Source organism: Centroberyx gerrardi, chromosome 24 (assembly GCF_048128805.1).
Source record: "Centroberyx gerrardi isolate f3 chromosome 24, fCenGer3.hap1.cur.20231027, whole genome shotgun sequence".
In the NCBI taxonomy this organism is placed as follows: domain Eukaryota; kingdom Metazoa; phylum Chordata; class Actinopteri; order Beryciformes; family Berycidae; genus Centroberyx; species Centroberyx gerrardi.
Genome location: NC_136020.1, coordinates 21,608,013 through 21,631,701, shown reverse-complemented (window position 1 = coordinate 21,631,701; position 23,689 = coordinate 21,608,013). Strand labels below are relative to the sequence as shown.

General features: G+C 41.8%; 2 protein-coding genes across 4 annotated transcripts in view; one reads left to right on the top strand and one right to left on the bottom strand.

Annotated features, from left to right (window-relative positions):
• The first annotated feature begins 3,236 nt into the window (after positions 1 to 3,236).
• On the top strand, positions 3,237 to 10,322 carry LOC139931258 (uncharacterized). The gene is made up of 5 exons (XM_071924719.2): positions 3,237 to 3,266; positions 5,364 to 5,603; positions 7,887 to 7,989; positions 8,602 to 8,826; positions 9,904 to 10,322. Exons 2-5 carry the CDS (start codon positions 5,385 to 5,387, stop codon positions 10,320 to 10,322), a joined length of 966 nt encoding a protein of 321 aa, XP_071780820.2. The 5' UTR covers positions 3,237 to 3,266; positions 5,364 to 5,384.
• A 1,560-nt stretch (positions 10,323 to 11,882) lies between these two features.
• Positions 11,883 to 23,689, bottom strand: part of LOC139931254 (basic helix-loop-helix ARNT-like protein 2) — a 30,202-nt gene continuing 18,395 nt past the window's right edge. For 2 of the 3 annotated variants that reach the window (XM_071924716.2, XM_078281894.1), the window contains exons 10-17: positions 19,668 to 19,902; positions 18,998 to 19,104; positions 17,888 to 18,038; positions 17,366 to 17,421; positions 17,153 to 17,267; positions 16,298 to 16,388; positions 14,853 to 14,946; positions 11,883 to 13,777 (exon numbers count right to left, since the gene is read on the bottom strand). In XM_071924716.2, coding sequence (XP_071780817.1) covers positions 13,623 to 13,777; positions 14,853 to 14,946; positions 16,298 to 16,388; positions 17,153 to 17,267; positions 17,366 to 17,421; positions 17,888 to 18,038; positions 18,998 to 19,104; positions 19,668 to 19,902 — 1,004 coding nt within the window. In that variant the 3' untranslated portion in view covers positions 11,883 to 13,622. The remainder of the gene's footprint in view (positions 13,778 to 14,852; positions 14,947 to 16,297; positions 16,389 to 17,152; positions 17,268 to 17,365; positions 17,422 to 17,887; positions 18,039 to 18,997; positions 19,105 to 19,667; positions 19,903 to 23,689) is intronic. The other variant, XM_078281895.1, reaches the window with a different exon arrangement.

Below are 23,689 nucleotides of genomic sequence, written 5' to 3'. Positions count from 1 at the left end.
CAGAAAATTACGCAAAAATTGGCTTTTTCGAATCGTCAGAAAGCTTCTGGCACTCGTATCGTCCCATGTGGCGAAACCCCACCCATCTGGCACTCCAAGCAGGTTAAAACAAACGTGACGTATTATTTTGTAAATGGTCTCTGATGACGGTCTGTCTGACACACTGTGTGGGATTGCTGCTCGTTCCTTGAAGCACTAAGGATGTATTGAAATGTTCTGCGTACAGTTTGAGCATGAAGTTTCCCTTCAGGTTTGTAGATTGGTGAGATGAAGCGACTTCTGAAAAAAATCTACTAAACCTGATTCAGCTTCATTTCCGTACAGCAGATACGGATATTTTTGAGCTTCTGTTTTCTCAAAAGCAATGAAATCACCTTTATTTTTGTTTACCAGCATTTTGAATCATTAACTTTGGTGCAAGGGCCCCTTTACTGTTGTTTTAGTTAGTTTATATTATAACTTTGGGGCTTTTTTTATTTGTTATTGGACAGTTTGAGTAGACACACTAACAAATCTGCACTTTATGGACTTTTCTGGGAGGAGGGGTTACAATGGCCTAGGTGTTTCTTTTAAAGTGTCCGTTGTACAATAATAAGACTGCCATAAAAACTGAATAAAGAGATTTTTGTTTAGTTGAACAGTTCGCTCCTCTTGTGTTTTTCTTTTTCTCCAAATGTGCTATTTCTGGTCAGAGAGGAAGAGGTAGAGGGAGAAAATAGATGAAGAAAGAGAGAAAGACGGGATGGAGGAGACAGAAGGAGACAGACGGTGATTTATACGTACATACATCATCGTGTCACGCTGGTTGAAAGAGGATATGAGCTCATTTGACTGCAGAGGGACGCTGACACATGAAGAAGACGGATCAGATTGTCCATTTAGTTCACACGAAGCTTGAATGAAAGAGCGGCCATATTTCCCTTTGAAATCCATATTCAGAAATGCTGATTTTGGCCGTTACAAGTCGAGAGCGCTGCCATGTAACGTGCGATAATGTTACCGTAGAGAAAGGACCATTTGTGTGAAGATGCTTTCTAGCTTTCTGAGTTTCGTTCACAGAGATCATGTTGTTGTCTGTGTACTTGTGGAAGAAAGTTTTCAAAAATATGATATACATTAAGCTTTAATCATTTATATGCATTAAGTATATTCACACATGAGACAAACATGTGAAAAGCAGTGTTGCAGAGTGAAAGATCCTGGTTCACTAGCTGCAGTATGAAATTAGAATAAAAGTTTCTGACATGCGCAAAATACCGAATCCAACACTCTGGCATGGGTTTTTAACAGATAGACCTGCATGAGGTGCTTGGTTATTGCTTTACTGCTGTTTTTCTGTCAGTCAGTCCTCTGTCGCTTCGTGAGATGATGCGGTTCGTCAGATGGCCTCTAGAGGGCGTCTTTGACTGCGAGACGTAGTGTTTTGTGCCCATACAGAGGCACAAAATCAAAAGTTGGTCAACGTATAGAAATTGATCTAAATCGATCTCTGATGCGCGTCATGTCTGTCATGTGGAGATGCACACAGAGCAGACCAGCAGCATTTAACTCAATCCACAGAGTCTCCGCAGTGTGTGACAAACAAAAGTCAGTCCCACCAGGATTTTGCGTTTTGAGTTTTTTTGTGATTATTGCGGCCAAAAATGCTTGATTTTGCTGCGGCTTTTCTCAAAAAATGCGATACAATTTGCGAGGTTTTATGTGCTCTTTTTGCGGTAAAATTGCGGGAAATGGGAAAAATTGCAAGCAAAGGAATTCTTTTTTTTCTCACACTCTCTCTCGCTCTCTCTCTCACACACACACACACACACACACAGCCTCCCCCTATTCTCTCCCACTCTCCGTTTAAGCTATTAACTCTTCCAAGAGCTTGAATTTTGCACTCACCTCGATTCTTGCTGCTTTTGTTTTGTTTTGCACGGTCTATGGCAGTCATTTTTGTTGGCAGGTGAGCTTTGTTCATCTTCCACCTGAATGCGCGCTGCGATGACGTAAGTTTCCACGACACCGAATGCGACAATTGGTCCAAATCACAAGTGGTCTGTTGATTTGGCCATTTCATGCGGAAAAGTTGCGGCAATTTTGCAAAACTGCAAGCTCTCGCAAATATTGCGGAGGTTTCTTGAATTTGCGTTAATTATTGCGATCGCAAAATCGCAAGTTCCTGGAGGGACTGATTTGTGAAAGTTAACATTCCACAATTTGCTCCAAGCTCTCCTGTGTTAGTAAGGGGATTTGTAGACAGTAACTCGTCTTCTGCTGCCCTACAAACTTTAACGGTAGGTAACATTATTACCTTGTGTACGTTAGTAGAATTAGGTAGCCTCATTTAACCGTGTCGCAGTGCTTCAGTGCATAGAACTGAACACACACACCGTGGGTCTGTACAGGATCTGTTTTATCACAACATACATCTCCAAAATGTCAACAACAGACATTTTTTTTTGTACCCGCAATGATTCAAATTCTCCTGGGAAAAAAGTAAACGTCATTGACGTCACTTACGTCAAATGGGTGAGCGTGCGCAGAAAGAGTTTAGATATTCCAACCAAAGAAAGTGATCAGAATTAGTTTACATGTCAAAATCTGATCTATCAAACGGATTAAAAAAGGGTTATACCACTAATTTCAAACGGAAGGTTTATTCTGATTGAGGTGCTTACATGAGTCATTTTTATTCTGATTGGGCTACTATTCTGATTATTAGTGGAATAAAAGGCTCCATGTAAACACAGCTATTGCCATGCCTCCTAATGGCCACTAGAGGAAGATAGGCTGAGTGAGTGAGTGAATGAATGAATGAATGAATGAACGAACATGTGAGTGAGTTGTTTTCTGCATTCGTGAGGTGCTTTGCATCTAAAAACAAGCAGTAAAAACATCCAGGCTCCATGTGCAACAGGCAGGAACACAGAAACAGTCAGGAAGTAAGCGAAGTGACCACAAGCACGGCCCGCGGGGAAACAGGCAGTCAAAACAGGCTGCGAGCCACCAGCCATGGAAATCCACCTGTACAGAAAAGGTGAGAAATATATTTTGGCTGCCATTTGCATTGAAAGGTGGAACATCAACACTAAACACCTGCTCATTTGTTTTTTATCCATCATTTGTGCTGTTTGTGCTGTGTGTGTGTGTGTGTGTGTGTGTGTAATAGGGGTGGGGGGTGGGGGGGGGTGATGGGGTTATTGATGGGGTTGTAAGTAAGCATAAGTTAACTAAACAGTGTGAGAGAGGCTGGAGGAGAAAGAAGACAAGCACAAAAAGAGGTAAGGAGGGGAGTTCCGTTTATTCTCAAATTAAAAAGATAGAAGAAGAAATAGAAGAACAGCAATTATAAACGCATATTGAGCAGGTGAGGTAAAAAACAAAAGCAAAACCTCATATGAAACATAATACAACAAAACAAAACAACAACAACAAAAAAAACTACAGAGAGACAGTGGGACAGAGGGAGGGTGGTGTATTTTTTTTTTTACATTGAAAAAAAACTTTTAATATTTTGCAATATAATTATGGAAATACATGATACGTATGATATTCAATACTTTCAGTATTTTCAGTTTTGAATATCACACATGCCATGTGGCATTCTTTTTTGTGAATCAAATCATATGTAAAACTTGTCTATGATTAATTCAGTCGGCAGATGATGTCTTAATATGATCCTGCAGTTTTAGCACCAATTTACTGTATAAAAAACTTTGAATTGACTTTTAGCTTGCAAGATTTGACCATTTGAAAGCCAATACAGATATTTTTGCATATGAGCTGCTAATAGATACGTAGCTGATTTTATGCCGATACTCAATGTCTTTGGAATTTACCATTTTCATGCCCCAAAAAATGACAAGTTTTCAGGGTTTCCCCAAAATTTTTCTTCTCATCAGGGTGGAAAAGCCTCTGAAGCAGCATTTAAACCATCATGGGACACTAAAACTCTCCACTGAAACCAGACTGATGAAATTATTTTCGTGTCAGCAGCTCTTTGAGACAGAGTGACACACCACACCTGTTCAATGGTAGGTGAAACTCATATACTGCCTTTAAATGAAGAATCTATTTCCAGAAAACACATTTTTGAACAATGAAATTAATAAATAAAATGTTAAAAGAAACTCAAATGTCATGTCAGGTTTTCCAGATATTTTTCTGTATCTGTGGTCAGGAGCAACCTCCCCAAACTGTCCCAAGCTTGCAAGTAAAACTCCCCAAATTATTCTGATATGTATAACAATGCTAACATTTCTTCCTGAAGAATGGAAGTTAGAAATGTAGACAGTGTTTGCTCATGCAGATCGAGCCTCTATACTTCTCTGCCAACAAGCAAACACTCCTCATACAGCATCACGTGAGACCTTTTCTGAATTGTTAGGATCCTCGTTTCAATTTAGCATTCATCTGAGCCACCAAGCTGCATTTATTACTACTTATTGTACACTTTTAACTTTTAAAACAGATTAGCGCTGCTTGCTACCACACCCAGGGTGGATTATGGTGAAAAAGGACAAAGGAATAGCAGAGTTATAAAAGTTGAAATTCTTGCTTAGTGGATCATAATGTATGCCGAATTAAAGAATGAACCCCAAAGATTTTGAAATGTTGTATGTATGTTCTACAAGGTATTTATATTTGCCGATAAGCAAGGCAACATTGAACTGCCTGTTTCCCCCATGCAAGAGTGAAAAGCAGAAGAGCATGCTGTCTTTCTGCCAGCGACCAGAGAGCCTGGGAACTGAGAAAAGGCAGCAGGGATGATGACATTTGATGTGCACAAAGCCTCTTTTACAACCAAAAATAAGAGCAACAACAAGAGCCACATGCAAGAGAAAGAACTAGAAACTTTATACAAGGAAAAAATATTTCTGAGTGATATTTGAGGAGGTAAAGATAGCTTTCACCTTGTCATTTAGGTATTTAAAAACCTAGACAAGTCATCATTTGGCCACAGCTTTTCTCACCATGCACGTTTTTTGCGCTTCCTCTCTGGGAGGTCAGATGCAGTTAAAGGGGCATTAAGTAGCCTATGACCTTTATCAACATCTGTTACCTGTCCCCCTGAGCTACGGTGGCCTGTAACTGACACAAACAGTAAAGCTGCATTTTCACAATGGAGATGAGTAAGCAACGCAATTAGAGCAGAGACTCAGACTTCTAGCGAAGAGGTAATGTATCACGATACAGACAACGGGTTGGACAGTGACTTTTGAAAGCCAGAATCCAAATAATTGTTCAGTCATTGGTATTAATCAACAACCCTAAGATATTTTGTGCTACGGGGCAGTAGAAATCCTACTTATCTGCCCCTTTCATCATCAGTGAGACCTAAACCACCAATGATAAATCACTCTCTTTTGGCTTTTCAGGATTTGTTTCGGAGTGACACCATGTCTCAGGCGCACAGCAACAGCTCGACAAACGAGAATTCCACCTCCGGCGACACTTTATCAAGCATAATCGAAGACGCCATCATTCGGTGTCAAGGCAACCCTGTGGCTCCAGCCTGGACAATAGCTAAGATCGTCATCCTGATCATAGGATTGCTAGCTAATGCTGTACTGCTTTGGCTATTTCTGAAGGAAAGGAAATCCCTGTCAGCCTCCAAGGTAGGTATCGTTCAAGATTAGGAGGGAATACAAATTAATTAAAGAACTCAGATGCATTATCCCCATGATCTAGGGCGCAACAGGTAGCTTCAGCTAAGTAATCTGATCCAAAGACACGTTCCAACCCGTTCTCATCCCCAACTCGTCCTATGTTGACTCTTTGTCAAATCCCTTGGCGTCACTATACCGACGCAAAAGGTGCCTTTTCGTATCTGTATAGGACGCACCGGGTGTCCCATAGACTCCATGGTAAAACCTCTCGCGGCAGTATTGGACGCCTACAACTTTCTCTCCTAGACCACCGAACACAGTCTGACCTACATTTTCTGCCCAAATAAGGGATTCCGGTTTGCTGCATTTCTTTGCTTGAGCTCTTTGGTGCTAATATTGTTTTTTTTTAAATTTGGTTAGTTGTAGATCAATTTCAAGGCCAAATTGGAAAAAAAAATCGCTTGCATTTTACTATTTGATGTCACCTGCTAGATAAATAAATACATTTGGCTCATAACCTATATAACAAGTTATTTCAGTGGCACCTCAATAAACTTTATAGCACTTTATAACGACTGTATTGTTACCTCTACTTTACAATAAGCACAATTTAAATAGAAGAAAGCAGCCGGGAGTTCCATTTCTAAACGTTGCATAATCCGTTTCGTCATTGAACATACCTCTTTCTGCCCGTGAAACATAGCTGATGAAATTGCGGCAAAATAGCACCAACAAAAGTATAATTTTGTAATTTTTTTTGTTATATCCTCTTATAACATCAGCCTTTTGGTTCAGATTGTATTGCATCTTTGTAATATTGAGCAGTTTGCCTTTTCACAAAACTACAGTTTATAGCGACGCCAAAGAGTCAACATAGGACGAGTTGGGGATGAGAACGGGTTGCACATTCTGGCTGTGTTGGGAATTCCCATAATACACAGCTAGCCATATCTATAAGTTGCCACGCCTGACGAATATCCAACTTGGATAGAAACGTTGTCACCATTAAAAGTGTATGCATGGAGTTCTGGGTGCGCAGGCTCTATCTCTAATTCACTGAGGTTAACTGCAATAAATCTTTGCAAAAATCTCAGTCGCATGTACGTATTTCACAATTTTTTGTTCCAACTATCGAGGAATCACACTGCTTAGCCTCCCTGGGAAAGCCTATGCCAAGTTGCTGGAAAAGAGACTCTGAATCTGAGGTTCGACTGATTGTCAAACCTCAGATTCAGGAAAAACAATGTGGATTCTTGGAGAGTGGACCAGTTTCTCCCCCTCACAGATAATCGAGGGATCATGGGAGGTTACTAATCCTGTCTACATGTGCTTTGTAGATTTGGGAAGGCCTACCTTGTTCACCAAGGTATTTTGTGGGAGATCCTCACTGCTGCAAGCCATTCGGTCCCCTAAGCACTCGCAGTGAGAGCTGTGCTTGCATTCTTGACATTAAGCTCGTTCAAGGTGGGCATGGGATGGGCCCTGTCCCCTCTCCAATTTGTGATGTTCATGGACAGGATATCAAGCTGCAGTGAAGGTCTGGAGAGTGTCCGGTTTGGTGGCATCGCTGCTGTTTGCAGATGATGTTGTCCTTCTGGCTTCATTAGACTGTGATCTCCAGTGTGCACTGGAGCAGTTTACAGCTGAGTGTGACATGGTTAGCATGAGGATCACCAAGTCTGAGGCCATGGTTCTCTCCCAGAAAAAGCTGGCCTGCCCCATCCAGGTGCGGGGGGGTGTAACTGCCCCAAGTGGAGGAGTTTAGGTATCACAGGTCTTATTCAGGAGAGAAGGTAAAAAGGATCGTATGATTGACCGCTGCTTAGGTAAAGTGCCTGCAGTGATATAGGAGTTGTACTGGACCATGGTGGTGAAGAGAGAGCTGAGCCACCATGTTCTTTGCGACTCTCATGCGAAGTCACAAGATTTGGGTAGCGACCGGAAGAATGAGATCACCGTTACGAGTGAGCCTTGAAATTAGGTTTCTCGACTGGCCTCACTCTTCACGTCAGGGTGAGGAGCTCAGCAACCAGGCAAGACCAGGGAGTCGATCTGCTGAAGATGTCAGGGAAAAGGATGTCTGGGCTGTTCTGCTTTCCCTGTTTCCACTGCGACTCTGGCCGAATAAGCGGCTAGAAAATGGATGGATGGTTGGATGGCATTGCAAAAATCCTAAACTAAAACACAGGCATCCTATAACACAGTATTCGCTCCCTTGTTGTAATTCCCGTCTCCTTTATTCAGTTTTTACCATTTTATATGTGCGAATAAACCTAAACTTTTGTGTCCCAGGTCCTAGGGTTGAACCTGGTTGTGATGAACCTCCTATACGTGCTCCTGGCGCCTGTCAGTGTGTTTTCAAAGGGCCGCAGTCACACACTACTTATTGAAAATGGTAAGGTCAGAGCTTGGTCACTAAGCTAATCAGTCCAAGAGTTCAAATTCTCAGCTACACCTTGCTGCTGATAAGTAGGCTGTTTAGGTACGATGAATTTAATAACATATACCTGTTAAAGTTTTCTCCAACATACACAGCTCAGAGTTTGCAGGGATTTCATCAGATTCTACTTATTCTACTCTAAATTTGAGGTGTTTCATTCCAAAACGTTATACATCCATTTTGGAAAAGTTGCAATTAGAAGTTCATCAGTCAATGTTTTAAAAAGGCAGATGATTCTGCACAACATCCACAACTTTTTTGTAAGCATGTCATGACAACTCCTAATTTTAACTGAAACCCATAATGTGTTTTACTTTTATGCCAAAAACACTTGGAAAAGAAGACACCAGTTTTGGAATGAAACTCAGAGATCATGTAGGATACCTAGCACATTTTCTTATATTTCTTTAGCTCTTTGTTACTTTCTTTCATCCTTCTCTTGCATTAGAAGCTTATGATATGCCCTAATTCCTGTGCATAAAGGTTGTTATGAGATCTCAAAGAGCCTTCAAACTCTGCAAAAGCCAAGGGGAAACCCTATAACCAACCATTCACCAAACATTTCAGCCAACAACATACAGAAGATCCTCACATCTCAACTGAGAGTGGCAAGTGATGCCATCAGCATATTAAACCTGATTGGCTCTCCCCTGCTGCTGACCTGCATGTGTGTTGAGCGCCTCGTGGCGGTGGTGAGACCCGTGCTGTACCTGCGACTGAGGAGGTGGGAGTACCGGATGGCTGTTTCTGCTGTCATGTGGCTGCTCACCTTGCTCTGCAGTCTGGTAACAGGTAGGTGTTGGGTGAATGTTTAAAGTATAAAAGCTGCAAATCTCCCAGCAACCACAGCTGGCTTGTTGTCATCATGGAGGTCCATTGGAGAATTGGGTGTGCACGAATAATGGCAAAATATATAACAACCAGGCTAGAAAAATAGAGATACCGGAAAAAGACTGTGGCGGTGTGGGTAAGTATTGTAAATGAAAGCAAAAAAGTTGCATCCGGTCAAAAAATATTTTAATGGAAGATAAAGAAGTTGCATCTCTTCGAATGGTGTTATATCTGAAAGATTACAACGTATGTCCATTATGGATTCTCCATGTTCATTCACAACAATTTTAAATCGATTAATTTATCTGCATTGTTGCTTTAATCATTTTTAACTACATAGACCTACAGTATATTTTGTTGGTAAAGCTTTTCACTAACACTTTAGCATTCACTATATGTAATAATAGGCTCCATGCTAACACTTTAGCAAACACTATGTTGAGTGATAGTAGCTCCGTGCTAACACTTTAGCATTCACTATGTAGTAGGCTCCATGCTAACACGTTAACATTCAAGTGATAGTAGCTCCATGCTAACACTTTAGCATTCACTATGTAGTAGGCTCCATGCTAACACGTTAACATTCAAGTGATAGTAGCTCCATGCTAACACTTTAGCATACACTATGTTGAGTGATAGCAGGCAGCTAGCATTATCTCAAAAGTGAGAAAATAAGAACTTTTAGCAGCTCTAAAGCTAAATGCTAAGTAATGTGGCCAAGTCTGGCAGTTTTGCATAGGAGATTGGCAGAAGTTGCATGAAATGTGATATAAAAATAAACTGTGTTGAATTAGCAGGGACTGCTTTACCTATTTCCATAGGAAGTGAAGGTGGTGGGTGATGGGAGACTGTGCAGCTAAAAATCACTGAACAGCAGATGAATATGTGGTTGCTCACCATAAAGTCATCTTTCCTATAAAACATTTCTGTTTTTGAGGGTAGAATCATCTGCTTGAAACATTGACTGAATAATTTTCATTCTTCCAAAGTGGATTTTTACATTTTGAAATGAATCCCTTCATCTCTTCTGCCTTCCAGCTTTCTACAAAGGTCTGGCTTACGTTCTGCTGCCCATCTCCGTCATCCTCTCCTGCCTCTTCCAAGTCATGCTCGGCAGCCTTGGGGGTGTGGTCTGGTCACTATGGTGGCAAAGCCCCGCCCACACATACGATGACCACGCCCCCTCCCGCTCCCACGCTTCTCCTGTTACACCCCTGAAGAGGCGGGCGGTGGGGAATGTGTTGGCGGTGGTGCTGCCGGCGGTGGTGTCCTACCTGCCCGTCGTCTTCATGGTTCCCATGATCATTGTCATACAGGATGATGACAGCAAGTGTAATTTGCTTGAATGGTCGGCGTTCTTCCCCAAATTCGGCCTGCTCATAGGACCGATGTTCTACCTGGCCAAGGCCAGACAGATGCTGTGCTTTAGTGGGGGAGGGAAGGGCACTACTGCATAAAGTCAGAGAGAGAGAGACAGAGAGAGAGACAGAGAGAGAGACAGAGAGAGAGAGAGAGAGAGATTTTTTAAGGTTATTTTTAGGCATTTTGACCTATATTAGACGTTTCAATGTAGAGAGAGAGGAAAAATTTGGAGGTGACGTGTGACGAAGCTCCTGGGCCTTAGTTATGTGATAAGGAGAAAACGTTTCTACTTTACAAATTCATTATCATGTCTATTTTTTCCAGATTTTCCTCAAATTTGTGTTTTTTTTCGTGAAATATGTAGTTTTTAGCCTCTAGCCCCCAGTCTTAATATTAATCAAATGAAACAACCTGAAAAGGGAAAATCATTCTTTGGTTGAACTGGGGTCGCGAGTAGGTATCGCTTCATTTTAAGGGGTCATGGGGGTCAATATTGTTGCTGAATTGTACTATTAACACCAAAATCAAAACGGTGAATGTGTGACTTGTTGTTTGAACTTCTTGTAAGCTGCTTATATCATAAACAATCGTCAAACAGGCAAATTAAAATTGAAAATGGAGAGTGGCAGAGGGAGAAACCGATAGAAATTAGTTATTATTATTAGTTTGAGCTCAGCAATGAAGAAAAGCGTTCAGTCACTGGCTGAAGGTAACTGAGGGGAATTAAAACATGTAGATGTATCATTGTAATAAAAAGGACAATACACTGAAAGTACAAAATATTAGGAACATCTTCCTGATATCGAGTTGCACAATCTCAGTTGTCTCAAAGCATCAAAATCCTCCATCTCCATCTCCTCCTTTGTGATCAGTATAGATCTAATAAGGGAAATCAATAAGGGATAAAGGCTTTTACATGGACTCACCTCATCAGTGGACTTCAGGAAAAAGAGCAAGTCTCTCTAATATTTTGTACATTCAGTGAAATTTTCCAGCATTAGTAAGTGTTGTTTGGACTCATATAAACACTGGCAGTGTTGATTTTAACACTTTCAGACTTAAATTAATAGACAATTCTATTAATGTTAAACAATATTAGATACAGTACAGAGTACAGAAGTTACATTGACAATGACAAATGTTTTGTTCTGATACCCACCACTTGAAAAAACATGACACCTGCTCAGACAAAATGACTGATGGGAGAAAATTTTAATGAATTATGGTACTTTTCAATGGATAGTAGGTAAATGAACTCATTGGTTGGCAAAATGATACTTCTATATTTTAGAGATTTGAATTATAAATGTGCAAATACAGCTACATGTATCTGGGCAATTACTTCATCAATCTGTCTCTTTTTGAAAGTGTCCAATTTTAAATGAAAATAAAGTTTAATGTAATGTAATTTTCAGCTTGGATGACTTTGAAAGAATGAAAAAGAAAGAAGCTAAAATTTAAATTGTGTTTTATGTGTTTTAGCAAGACTGCCATTCTACAACATAATGTACCATCTAGTGGTCAGATGAGTAATTGTTTCCCCCCCTTGGTTCAGCTCAGGTGATGTCCAGCTCTTCTGTCATTAAAACTGCAGATAGAATAACAAATTTAGACATAAAGACAAGTTTTTTAAAAAGTAATTCACTCTATATTTGAAAAAAACGTTTTACTTTCAAAGACTTCAACTTTCATCCCTTGTTACAGCAGATACAGCGAGGACAATTTGCACATAGAAACATCAGATATCTTGTCTTTCGATTACAGGGCGAGTTCAGGATGCTGTTGTGTCCATTTCAAATGGCATCCATGGCAACAATAAATATTGGCCAATACGGTCCTACAGTTACGCTCATAAAGCCAAAGAAAGCTGATTTACAACTGAACTTTCTCATAATGTGAGTTCGAGGCAGCACAATCACATTACGTTTTCAAGATAAGAGGAACAGTGATATAACCAGAGTTTACACAGAGAGAGAGAGAGTGTGTTAAAGGTGAAATCCATCATTTTACACTGTTAAACATCGTCAGTCTGTGATCGATGCCTTCCAGGAGTTATTCTGTGAAGAAGTGTTGTAATTTATTTTTTTGTTGAACCCACTTTTCCCTCAATCTGCCTCGTCTACTTCTACTTCAGTTAGAGATTTCCTACAATCCTACAATATCAATACCTCAAAGTGACGCGACGTCGTCTACGTTTGGCCAGTTATCCACGGAAATAAGAAAAAACACACCACCAAACAACAAAATGGACCCAGAAATGCCAATAGCTGTTTCTTTTTAAGTGTTTTTGGGTGGATTATTCCTTTACAAAAGTGGCTGTCAGTGGTAATGAGAGATATTTAGAAACGTAACGAAAGACGGTGACGTTGTCGCCTCTTCCTCCCTGACGAATCAAAGGAAACGCCTCATTTCTGTGCCAGATTACATCAAAGGAGGTAAGGGGAGGGATCAGAGAAGAGGCGACACACGTTACAGTCTTTCCTTTTGCTGTCACTCCTCCAACATGGCGGTGCGTCCCTCGCCACCACTGGTAAACAATTTCCCAACAGTCCATGGCAGGGCGTTGTTTCATGGTAAAAAATACAAAAAAAACAACAACACTTACATATTTTCCCAGGAGTTCAGTGTAGATTTCATTCACAGAACCGTCTGGAGTACAGTAAGTAAGGATGTGATATGTGAACACGCAGTATAGGCATACTAGGGCTCAGTCCTTTAGTGCACATTCAATATGAAAACAGACGAGATTCCACACTTTTCAAGCTTTATGGACAAATACTCGATGATTAAAAAACAGAATTAAAAAATGGAACAATCAAACCATGTTAAGAAAGACATGGAAGTCATCACCGGGTACCGAAGCTTTAGCAAAATGTCAAGGAGTCTGAAGTTTCTCTAGCAGCACGGCGCGTGGCGGGAGACTCACTCCCTTCCAATAGACAGACGTTGGTCGCTCGCTGGGCGGCGGTGGCGGCGGCGGTGGCGGCGGCGGCAGCGGAGCGATGGGCGAGATCGTTCTTCTAACGGAAAGCCTGGGCTGGAAACAGCGCTGGAAGTGTCCTGGAGGAAGTGTCCTGGAGGAAGTGTCCTGGAGGAAGACACCGAACCCCCACCGGCTCCCTCCCCTCGCCTCGGAGGGGAGCGAGCGGAAAGATAAAGTTCTCCTTCGGGGGGAATCGACCCGGTTATCACATTAGCCGAAACATTTCCCATTAACCTAAACCTCTTTGACCTCCTTGAATACGACGCGGCCTTCGGTACAGTCCAGCGGGTTCCATTGTGCCAGGCTAGATCAGCCGATCGTGGAGTAAAAAACGACCGAACGCCCAAGAAGTCCTCGGCAAGAAAACGGCGTCGAGAGCGTGCGAGGCGGACTGAGAGAGTCTGTGCGTCCTCTAAAAAGGCCAGTGTATGTCCTCGAAGTCCACCGTCTGACCCATGTTGGCGTCCGTCTCCAGCAGGCTCATGATGACGGCCATGGCCGCCTCGTCGCTGCTGAAGCTGCTCAGGCCGGGCACCATGTTGTCCAGGTCCAGCTGGGACACCTCGCCTGCGCCGGCCACAGAGAAACAAAACCAGAGTTAACAAACATCCACCTGCAGAGACTCTGACTGTTAAACATCATCAGTCTGTGATGGTCAAGACGTTCCAGGAGTTACTTTGTGATGAAATGTTGTCATTTACTGTTTTTTGGTGAACCCACTTTCCCTCAACCTGCCTCGTGTACCTCTACTGCAGTTAGTCATTTCCTACGTTTCCCAGAATGCCTTATGGTACATTCAGACGTTCAGGAAGTCATTCATTTCCAATGGAAGCCCGCGACACGAAGCTACACACTAGACTATTTTCCGTGATATCGAATATCGGCTATTAAAAGCCTATACAATTTTTATGTAATTTAGAAGAAATCATCACATCATCCGCATCATCACACTCTGATGATGCGGTGAAGTGTGAACCAATCAGAATAGAGGGACGGTAAGGTAAGGCATTTACTTTATTATTTACTTGATGAATTATTTCAATTAACAAGAATGATTATTTGCCAAATGAAATAAAAACGAGACAATTGCAAAGCTATGACAGTTTGACATTTAGTTGGCTGTTTTGTAGCTTTTGTCACTCGAAGTCTGAACGAATCATTAAGTGGCGTCAACTTGTTGCTTTCAGTCACTGGAGAGCAGATGAACAGCTTTAAAGTGCGATCGATAGCATTAGTGTTCTTCCAGTTGAGAAGAAGTGAGAGTGGAGAGTTGCTCAAATTTCACAAAAGCCAAAATGTAAAAACCCATCATGTCTCATAGCCGCACTGCATTCTGGTCTCTCTCCTGCTCCTGTGGTGGAGAAACTGGTCTCTCTCCTCTTCTACGATGGATTTCTCCCTGTATGATTGTTGAACGTCTCTCGGTGCAAAATGGCGGCTCTAGAAAGAAGCCCTCGCTCTTTGATTCTGAGGGACTGACACCAAAACCTGACGTTTACCGCTGATGTTTTACATCCTGAAACATTTTCTCATATCAAAACTCCACTGCAGCTGCTGGAAACATCTGGAGGTGACGTCGCCTCGTCTACGATTGCTAAAAAGACTCAGAGACAGAGACAGAGACAGAGAGAGATCTCAGTACCTGGGTTCTCAGGTGTTGCATTGCTAGCGGCGGCTGCTGTTCTCGAGTCAGACTGGGACTCTGAACTGGCTGCTGACTCGTCCCTGCTGGAGACCTGCAACCAGTCACATTAACAGTTTACCAAGACGCTCCGCAGGCTGCTGTGCCTGTCTGTCCTCTGTGTGACTGGATCAGTTAACACAGGGAACCACAAGGACAAACTTCATTATAGGAGTAGCTGACAAAAAAGTGTTGTCAAGTGATTTTAACTTGTTTCCAGGTCTATCAAGCTTATTTCATGATATCTTTAGTCAAATTATCTCACTGCACTGGCAGATAATCTTGCTGGTTTCAATAAATTTCACTCGATTCATGCCAATATGACTTCTTTCAAGAAATCATCATAAAACAATGAAGAAACAAGAAACTTTCTCCAAGACAATTTAACTTTTACCAAGTAAATGTCCTGAAGCAAGTTACATTCTCCTGAAAAAATGTCTAATTTGTTGAAACCGGTAAAATTCTCTGTCAGTGCAGTGAGATGATTTCACTAAAGAAATCCTAAAATAAGCTTCATAGGTCCGGATACAAAATAAAATAACTTAACAAGTTTGTCAGTTTTTGCAGTGTAGAAGTCTTCCTAGTGACCCTTTAAATTACAGGCCATTGATACGTAATAATACGCAGTAATGACTGGAAATAACTAAGTGATATCCAAGTAAAATAGATGTAATAACTCTTTATAGCATTACTGAGTAATATACAAGTAAAAAAAGCTGTTTTTTACCAGGCTGGGCCCGTTCAGTTTCTGTTTTCTTCTGTTATTATTTGTGTAGAGATGAAGTGTGTTTATGTGAATATTGCACATAATCAGTAGTGGTATGTCTTTTCTAAAACATATAATGTATTATTGTATGTATTCTGCAGTATAAGCAAATGAAAACCTAATGGAAAAAACAGTTTGTGACAGTGTGTTTCTTCCTATCAGATATTCAGATATATCACATATATAACTAGTTATTGCATCTATTTTACTTGGATATTACTTAGTTATTTCCGGTCATTACTGCATAATTAATGACCTGTAATTTAAAGGTTTACCGTCTTCTTTCATGCATTTATCCAGTGTTAGTACATACTTTTCTTTCTTGAACATTGTACAACGCAGCCAAATGAGTGTATTGTAACATAAAACTCTGAGCCAACTAGTTACCATACTATTCCTTGTCATTTCCAACAGCTGAAAAAAGAAGCAAAACTTAAATCTTTCCAAGCAATTCCTCTTAGAGACGGATCCCAAAGTAAGTCTCCTACATCTGCCGCTTCGTGTAAAATGCTCACAAAATGATGCTTCTTATTTATTGTAGTTATCGCTGTGGTCATACGCATGGCTTACAAGTCATTTGCCTCTGAATTTGACTCTTTTATCCTGTCAGAAGTGAGTGTGCAGTGTGTCTGTGACTCACGGTCCTGCTGGTCTGTGGGGACACCAGGGGAGATTTGTCCTGCGCCGGGCCGAACGGACTGGCAGCTCCGCTCGACGGGGACGAATTCAATCTGCAGGAACACAGGCGGGATGAGCATTAAACACATTTTCAACAAAATAAATCACAAATCTTCTTTTTTGTCTATTTTATACATTTCTACTTAATGACTGAGTGAATGAGTACTAGAATTATCAGTTACGGATATGTTTATAACCCCCATTTACTCACACTACATTCTTATTTATATCCTAATCTTATTTGATGTATCCTATTTCTTGATGCTGCAACGACCCAATTTCCCCACTAACCCTTAACCTACTTCTCGATGGGGTTTATTAAAATTTCATCTAATCTAAAAACGCGGGGTAAAACTGCAATTCCTGTTTAGTTTGATCATTATTCATTTATCCGTTGTACAATTCTCTTGTTGTAATTTCTTGTTGTGTTATCTCTACCGCTCCATATATCCTGTATCCTCCTCTCTGCTGCTGCAACGACCCAGTTTCCCCACACAGGTCACTAATGCTGCAGAACAGTTTTGTATTTCACTCTGATTGATTTGTCACTTCTTGTATGGAGAAGATTTCACTCCAGTGACCATACAGGACGCCAGAATTTAATTTGTGTAAATATGGTGGATCTACAGCGTCTCAGTTAGTGGGGATGGGACTCTCTGTTCCAGCTCCACTTTGTGATTTAGGATGATAAGATGGATGCATGTTTATATAAAAATCTGTCCCAGTGCAGCTTTAAAGTTTCATCTAATTGAATCTGAAGTCCCGCTGCCCCACTGTGTCGTGGAGTGCAGCACAGATACACACAGCAAAAACGCACCTATAGGAGTCGATGAGCTCATTTGCGATCTGGGTCCCTATGCTGCCTGCATAGATCATTGTGCCCACGCCACTGGAGAGGCCGGGAATTATGGGTAGGATCCGCTTTGCGTCTTCTGTGGAGGGAGGAGGAGGAGAACGACGACGGTAACGTCAGAGGAGGCAACTTCCAAACACAAAAGAACAAAATGTCTAAATATTTATTTCTTCTTACCCTGAAGAGCTTTCGAGCTGCCGGGCTCCTCATCCTCTTTCGTGTGACTAGGCCCCCTGTTCGTCAAATAGAGGATTTATGGTGCCATTTCCATCAATATACAGTATTTTAATAATAATAAACTGTACATTCAATAGTATGAGCATGAATAAAAACAGTGAACAAATACATAGCAAGGAAAAAACTACGAAATCCAACAGTGTAAAACTATAAATAAACAAACAAACAAAGAATAGGTCAATTAAGCAAGACAAAAAAAAAAAAAACTGAAAAAAATGGTGTTACCTCTGTTCTACAGTAACATAATGTGGAGCAAACTGTATATGGAATGGGATCAACATCAAAAATAGCTAAATTTAGGCAAGTGGATCCAAAGCAGATCCAAAGAATTCAAAATGGTCAGTTTCTAAAAGATGAGTGGGTCAGTTGAAGCTCTCCACCTGCTCATGATATCGTATCGGAGGAGTTACGAGACAGACAAGGAAGATGTGATCGCACCTTCGTCAACGAATCAATACTTACGAGATAACTCTGTTTAAAGACACGATAAACTCAACTTCTTTGGTCCATGGATTTGTGAAACTAAACCACTGGCTTTGGAGTGAAACGTAGGAGCCGTATTTTGTTTTGAACTTGTAGCAGTTTGTCTCAATCTTCTCTTTGCTTCGAAGAACTGCCAAAGAGATTAGACACCAGTATCATCACAAAGCACAGGGAAACGGTTTCACTCCAAAAAAAATACTATATATGCATTTTGTTGCCACGTGGTCAGTGGTCACTATTGCAAAAATACAGATGGATGCACCTTCATGATGGTCGCCATTTTATGAGAAAAGGATAAGTTTGGTAATTTTGTTCCTATATGTAATGAGTCTCTTCATCCCTGTAGTTCTTGGACCCACAGACAGTATTGTCTCCAGAGTCAGCTGTCAGAATATCTCCAGTAAATCCAGTCTGTGAAAACGATCCGGAGAGCGACCGACGTATTTCTCTCCACAGCAGGAAAGCAGCGGCACCGTTTCCACTCAGCGGATCGTCTTCTACCGAACTCTACTGTTTACAATCTGACCCGACCGTCCAGAACCAGATCACTCCTCCAGGAACCGCCTTTCACCCCACAGCGGTCTGTGCTGCGGCAGAGAGAAATAGTTCTGTGATTTCCTGATTAGTGAAAGTTGCGGAGGAACTGAGTCGTGTTTCCTCTCGACTGTGGAGACACAAACGTTTTTTTTGGAGATATTTTGACAGTTTGGACTCATTGTTGCAGCAAGAGGCAGCGGAGCTTCAACTGACAGCTAACTGGAGACAATACTGTCTGTGGGTCCAACAGCTACAGGGATGAAGAGACTCGTTACACATAGGAACAAAATCACTGAACTTCTCCTTTAAGATAAGCAGTAACTTCAAAAGTATTTGCGAAATTAGTTTAACCTCCATACCAGTGATCATTTCCTAAGCGTAAGAGTTCTGAGTTCTAGCTTGAAAAGATAAATAATGAGTAAATAAATTAAAACAGCTATCAACTTGATTTTTACAAGCTGCAATTGGAGAATGGCTCCAGTTTAAGCTCCAGAGAGACGCATTAGTGACTGACAGCTTGTGAGTGGAGAGACTGCGGCGTTGCTCCATCACCTTGCCTGTGTTTTTCTGCGAGGTGCTGCAGGTCGTCCTGGTGGAAATACTCGTAACACGACGTGCCGAGAACCTCCTGCGGCAAATAACCGATGACTGTCGTGGCTCTGGGGGACAGAGAGGACAGACAAAGACAAGGGAGTCTGGTTATTCTCTCTCTCTCTCTCTCTCTCTCTCTCTCTCTCTCTCACTCTCTCTCTCCCTCTCTCCTCTCACAATCCTCTTTCTGAGGATCGTGACCGTCAAACTGTATTCATGAATCGTGAAAATGAAATGGAAATGAAATACGAACAAGCGCTGAACATCTCCACACGTAAAAAAAACATTCATCAGTCACACTTATGGGAAATTTGATAAAATTACGCACTATACTTGAAATCGCTTCCCAAAAAATGAGAAGAGGTTTTCATGTGATGCCATCGAGATGCACGGCTCCTTTTGAGAAACAATGGCAAAGACAGACAGGATTATGTATCTCAGCACTGGACAGTACTGCTAAACTCACAGCTGGACCCTCAAGAGGCATTTTCACCCACAAAATCCCTCTGCCATTTTTTTCTCAAGGGAACGGTGTGTTAAGAAATGACAAATCCAATGATTTCATGACTGGTGACAGCAAAGTACAAGGCGACCCGTGCAGATGGGCGGTAGTTAGAAGCGGGAAACTCACTGTTGGTCAACAAAAGTGAACTTGCCGTCGAGCGTACAGCGGGTGACAAATTCGGTGGGCTTGACCTTGACTTCTTTGGGAGGCGGGTGGGACAGGTGGGGGTGGAGGCGGCACACCGTCACCAGGCAGGTCAGGTGGGAGCTCTCCTTCTCAGAGTCGCTCTCCGGGTCCAGCTGGCTGGTCGGCCAACTCCGCATGTATCCAGTGCAGTGAAGGGTACAGTATCTGTAGGTGTCTGTGGGCAGAGGGGCAGAGGGGCAGCAGGGCAGCGGGGCAGAGGGGCAGAGGGACAGAGGGGCAGCGGGGCAGAGGGGCAGAGGGGCAGAGGGGCAGCGGGGCAGAGGGACAGCGGGGCAGCAGAGGGGCAGCGGGACAGAGGGGCAGAGGGGCAGCGGGGCAGAGGGGCAGCGGGGCAGAGGGACAGCGGGGCAGAGGGGCAGCGGGACAGAGGGGCAGCGGGGCAGAGGGGCAGAGGTTACATGTCTGCTGTGAGCTGTGGAGGCTTCGCTGCTGCGGCGCAAATCTCCTAGCAACAGCTGGCACCATCATACCTGCAGATCCATTCAGTAACGTTCTCAGTGAAAGTGAATAGTGTGATAAGGGGGATGTTTCCAGATGTAGGTTACTGTGACACAGGAAACTGTCTTGTCTTTAGCCCTAGTCTCTACTCCAAAACAGTGATTCTCAACCTTTTTCATATCAAGGACTCCTAATTTAGTCCACATTAGAGCCACAGACCCCACTTTGATGAGATTTTGTCTCTCGGACCCAAATCTGAGAATATTTTTATTGTCAGATATGATTTTGTCCAGAATCCCATGACTGTCTGTATTGTAGGTAGAGAGATAACAGAGAAACTATGATCAAAACAGTCATTCTTCTACATTCTCTAATTGTGTTAACTGCTTGTAAATGAAATAATGTTGAAGTTTAACAATTCATCAGTTTGCTGGGGACCCTCTGGAACCCCCTCAAGGACCCCTGGTAGTCCCTGGACCCCACGTTGAGAACCACTGCTCCAAAAGAGTTGTAGCTTGAGAAGAGTCAGCTCTGTTAACCTGAACAAACTGTTAAAATTCAATTATGTTGGAGTTATATTTAAAGTCATTGCATTTTCAAAACCTCATCCTCTTTTCCAGGCAGTTTCAGACCAACTCCAGGAAACGCATCACAGCTGGACTCGGTCCTGATTGGCTCCTTCACTAAAGAATGACTGAAATCCGTCCAATCAGGTCAGGAAAGCCTCCACTCAGCAGGTTTACCTCAATTGAATTAACCTTCAAATTCATTCAGTCTAACTAATTCAATTCAACTTTTAACTACACTGCATTTAATTTGCAAATCATCATGAAGAGCATTATTCTGATCCACAGTATATGGATCAGAATCAGTACAGGACCTTTAAACAGTTTAAAAGACACTGGTTGACTCCTGTATCGGTGGCTGCAGTAGCGGAGGTTTGCCACAGAGGGGCGCCACACCTCCTGCTTTTATCACCACGGTCGGCACGTGAGTGTAAATGGGCTATCTTCTTACCTAAAGCTTATACAATGCTTTAACACTGACCTAGATCCAGCGCAGGACTACCTACTCCACTTTAAATGTGACATCCATTTGGAAAAAAAAAAAGTCATGAATTCCTTCCACAATGAAATCATTCATTAGAACTCACCCACATTGCGCAACTGCTAAGAAAAACAAACTGGTGTGTGTATTTTTACACTGCTATGAACAATAGAGAGTATTAATCTATGCTATCACGTTTTGTTCACTGTTGCACATGCTGCCGGTCACATGTGAATTTAGTGTTTCCTCTCTGTGACATCTGATTTATTTGACTCACAGATTCCCACACACACACACAAATGAAAAAGAAACAGCAAAATCCTGCCTGTGAGGTCAGAAAGCCTGCAGGAAAAATAAAAACGTCAATACTTTGGTGACTAATAATATCACTATTAATACCTTTAAAGCAACTGCATGGGAGAGAAGAAAGTCTTCCCTCTTAATCTTCTCTCTGCTAATTGAGGTCACGTCCTGGCACAGATGTAAAAGTTAAAGCGCTTGTAACGCAGCGTTCACCTACTTCCATTCAACTGAGGCAAACATGTGGGAGGGAGAAGTACACAGACTCTACTCACTCAAGTACAAGTGCAAACACTCATCTAAACATGTACTCTGGTAAAGGTTGAAGCTGCTAAAAGTATAAAAGCACATGGGCTTAAATTAACTTAACCCTCCTATTATGTTTAGGGTTCAATTTGACCCCATTCAATATTTAACGTCTCTAAAAACATGATTAACATTATTTTTTCAGCTTGATGACTTTTTCCTGATTTCACGGGGAAAACTGTGTGTAAACATAAAATGTAACATGGTGATATGTTTTAAAAGTCCTGTACACACTTTGTATACAATGGTCATTTTGACCACAAGCACTATAGCCTTATAAAACCAGAGAAAATATTAAAGTTTTACACATATTTTCTTTCTCTTTGTTTTGACTGGTAACTGAGGGAACTTTCCCATGCAATTTTTGATCTTTAAAAAATATTCCCATGCTTTAGGGCCCAAAACATAAGACGCACAGTTTTATCAAGTTTTTATCTCACCTGAAGATTTTCTGACAGTGAAGTCCTGTCACACTCTTTCACAGACTAATTTACTTTTTATTGGTGTTTTTTTCATTATTGACTAACTGCTATGTGTTACTTGCTGATGTTCTGAAGTGTAAACTTGGGGAACACTTTCAATTACAATCATTTTTTGTAGGTTTAAATTGCTGGGGTCAACTTGACCCCAAACATAAAAGATGTCTGTTCATTTTAACATAAAAGTAAAAGTAGTCGTCTTTTCTAATGTTCTCAAACTGGTTTTCTGTTGAGCGTTCCTCTGAATCGCATCTGGCCCTCGATCAGCTGCTTCTGGGATGGAAGCAGAAAGTCCAGATTTCTCTTTTGAAATGTGGCGAGTAAAAGTAAAAAGTCTTAAGCGAAAGAAAAACTCAAAGTACAGATACTTGAAAATCGTACTTAAATGCAGTAGCAAAGTATTTTTCCTGTGTTGCGTCCCACCTCTGCCAACTGGTGCCACTTTTATCTCTCAGTCAGCAGAGGAAAAAATAGCAATGAATTGTACTGACATCAACTATTATATTTTATTTTATTATTATTTTTTTGGGTCATGTGTGAGACAGAAAGTGAGCGCTCACCACCCACAGACTCCCACCCGTCCTCCGGCTCTCCGCCGCTCGCTGCAGGACGGTGGGAGTCGTCGCCCCGATCGGATCATTTCCTGTTTCCTCAGAGCCGGGTCAGAAATTTTTCCACTGCATCTGTTTGTTTTCTCCTGGCTCGGCTAAACTCTTACGGCGTTGCCTAGGAACAGATTTGAATATCTTTTTAATCTAGTCGGTACACCTCCTCCATGTTGCTCCTGGCTGTTCAGGTCGGGGCGCCCGGCGGGTCTGGGCACACGGAAATTACACACAAGCTTTTTGAGTGCTTCTCTTTTCAGCTCGTCTTTTCAAGAAACAACTCGCGTCACTTTCTCCCCGCCGGATCATCTCTCCCTTTCCCTCCATTCACTGTAATTGCTCTCCAGAGAATAAAGTGAGGGAAATAAAATGCTCTGAAATAGCACTGATGTGGGGGAAAGTGTGTGTGTGTGTGTGTGTGTGTGTGTGTGTGTGTGATCACATGGTACCTGCAGGTTTCACAGAGCCACGTTTAATACTTATTTAAGACCGTTTAAGACCGTTTTAACGCTACTTAGAATTACATTTCCGACCAATTTAACAACCATAATCTGTCACCACCAGCCTATTTTACAGCTGAACACAGCTGATGGACGTTCTAAAACTAGAAATGGGTTTCATCAGAAAAAGGACACCAGGAAATTAAATGTTTACGGACATGAAGTCAAACCTGTTTGTCATATTGAGTTGACATGCAACTTACTGTGAACAACTGTAAGTGAAAGTAACGTCATACAGCATAAGAAAATATGCTGTCTTCTTCACA